Genomic DNA, 2,559 nt, shown 5'->3' with positions numbered 1-2,559 from the left:
TAAATATTTTATTTTGTTAGAAATACATAAATCTTTTGATTTTGTTAAAAATCTTTGAGATGATTTTTTTAGTTAGATTTTTAGAAATTTAAATCTAATGATTTTAGGTAGGATTTTTAACAAATACGTTCTAATCCATATCACCCCTAATGATTTAATTTGAGTTTTTATGAGATTTTAAGGGGATGTATTCGATTTAATATTACAAGTGATTTGAATTTCCATGAGATTTTAAATGATTTTAAAGATTTTAGGTAAGTTAATATGACTTATTGTAAAATTCTTTCAAATCCTACCTAAGCCATGAGATTTGGATTTATGTATGTCTAACTAAAGAAATCTTCTGAAACAAGATTTTAAGGTAGATTTTAAAATCATTAGGTCAATAACCGTGGATTTCAGGAAACTTTTTAAAATCCATGATTGAATAACATAAGATTTGTAAATTTTACNATGTCTATATTAATATCTAAGACATCACGGTCAAGCGCCCGTTTCATCCATCGGGTGACATGATCCGAGACTTCCAAGTTAATAATACTCTTACGACATTTTATTGAGATTTTCCGTAAGGGAAAGTTTCCAGACACTACCAATAATCTGTCCATAAGATCAATAAAACTTTGTGCACTACCAACTTCACGATCATCAAAGTGAAGATTCGGTGTGAAGGCAAACAGATTACGCCATCGCTTTGAGAGGATAGACGTTAGAGCAGACTCTTTGATCCGAAGGAAAGATAGTATGTGGCATATAATGTCATCTGATAGACCGTTGATCCTATCCATTTTTTTTACGAAACCCTAAACCCAAAATCCTTATAAACCTTTAATGTAGAGCTTTCAGCGACTAGATCACAAGCATCAACCACCAATGTAGATAACCACCACTGCAAATCAAACAGTGAGATACTTAATGTTTGTCTCTAGCTAACTTAAGAGATATAAACTCTATTCGGAAACCTAAACCACAAAAAAAAAACCATAAAACAGGAAGTATTGAAGAGTAAATGTAAGTTACTTGCGTCAAACGCTAAGGTAGAGGAAACGATTCACACTTCCTAGAAAAGTGTATATGCTCCTAGGTTCTAAAACGGTGTCCAAGGTGAGATTTTTACTTTTTTTTTTATAATCGATTTCTTTGTTCTTTTGAGGTTAATTAAGATTACAAACGTAACTTTATCATTTGGAAATCGTCTATAATTGTGGCTGTGAATGGTTGTTAGTTGTCTATAATTGTGGCTGTGAATGGTTGTTAGTTTTTAATAGTTTTTTTATTATAGTTTTTGGTTTTTGGATTTTAGATATCAGTTTTTGGTTTTTAGATTTTATAAAAATAAAAACAATAATAAATGAAAAATAGAGAAAATGTTACTTATTTTTTTTTATATATAGGAAAAGTGAAACACTCACCTAAGATAGTTTTTAGATTATTAATGAAAATTGTTAAAATTTTCTTAAAATCAGATTCCCTAAATTTGAGGTTAACCATTTTTACAAAATCTTGCATGGATAAAAAAAAAGTTCTCAAAAACAAAAACCAAAAACTATTATAAAAACTAAACATTCAAGGCCTGTATAGATAGCGTAATTGTATTTGTTGCCGATCTTCTGAAATGTGTTCTTATCTAATGTAATCTCCTAACTCTTGTAAAGTTTCCGTTGCTTATTGATGAAAACGGTATCTATTTAAAAAAAAAAAGAAAAAAGAAAAAAAAAAATAAATAACCAGCAGACCTACTCGAACCGATGGCAACAAATACGATTCTACAAGCATTATCGGTTATCCCTTATCGGTTCTCGAACCGAACAGTTGACCGATAATAATTCTTCTTCTAACTTCTTTTTCTTTTGTCTGATCCAACTGTATCTCTCTTTCTTTTTCTTTTTTGTTAAAGTGTATCTCTCTTTCTTTTTTTTCTTTTTTTTTTTGATACAGTTGGATACAAATGATAAAGTGTATCCAACTGTATCTCTCTTTCTTGTTCATTGTTGTTTTACGTTTCCTTTTATATATAGATCTTTTTCTGCTATTCTAAACATAACATTATCATTTGTCGATACAACATTTTAGATTCTCTAAGCAACACACCTTCGCATGTTATATAACATATTATTCAATTAAACATTTCCATGTTCATTGCGCTTATTGAAAGGAACAATATAAATAACAAGCCGATACGTTAAGAACAATAATAAAAAATTCGTAAAGAGACACTCTCTTGCTTTGTTTCTTCAACTCCACAACGCAGAACAATCGGTGGGCTTAAAAGAAACCAGCAGTGAAGAAGAATCATAACTCACCCAAAAATTATTCTGTGCCCTATTCCCAAAGATAGCTTCTTGTGTCGCACTACCACATAAAATAGCCAAACAAAACAGTCCTCCTCCCTCCGATTCCACATACATATTGTACTTTTCCAAGACAAGATCCGCACCGCCAGAAAAATGCATTGTGATCACCGGAAATATCTCTATGGTGTCCGAATTGTAGCACAACCAGTCATTGCCGCTCGTGTCAACTACTCGATCCGCTTTCACAACTTTTTCCACTGCCTCT

At 31.2% G+C, this 2,559-nt stretch overlaps 1 protein-coding gene and 1 pseudogene across 1 annotated transcript in view; both read right to left on the bottom strand.

Annotated features, from left to right (window-relative positions):
• LOC109128790 overlaps positions 1–788 on the bottom strand; it is a 4,666-nt pseudogene extending 3,878 nt beyond the window's left edge.
• The window catches only part of LOC109128734 (aspartic proteinase CDR1-like), a 10,610-nt gene continuing 10,271 nt past the window's right edge, over positions 2,221–2,559 (bottom strand). The window contains exon 3 of the mRNA XM_019235595.1: positions 2,221–2,557. Coding sequence (XP_019091140.1) covers positions 2,235–2,557 — 323 coding nt within the window. The 3' untranslated portion in view covers positions 2,221–2,234. The remainder of the gene's footprint in view (positions 2,558–2,559) is intronic.

Source organism: Camelina sativa, chromosome 14, assembly GCF_000633955.1.
Source record: "Camelina sativa cultivar DH55 chromosome 14, Cs, whole genome shotgun sequence".
In the NCBI taxonomy this organism is placed as follows: Eukaryota; Viridiplantae; Streptophyta; class Magnoliopsida; order Brassicales; family Brassicaceae; genus Camelina; species Camelina sativa.
Note: the sequence above shows the minus strand (reverse complement) of the source record. Positions and strands in the feature narration are given on the sequence as shown.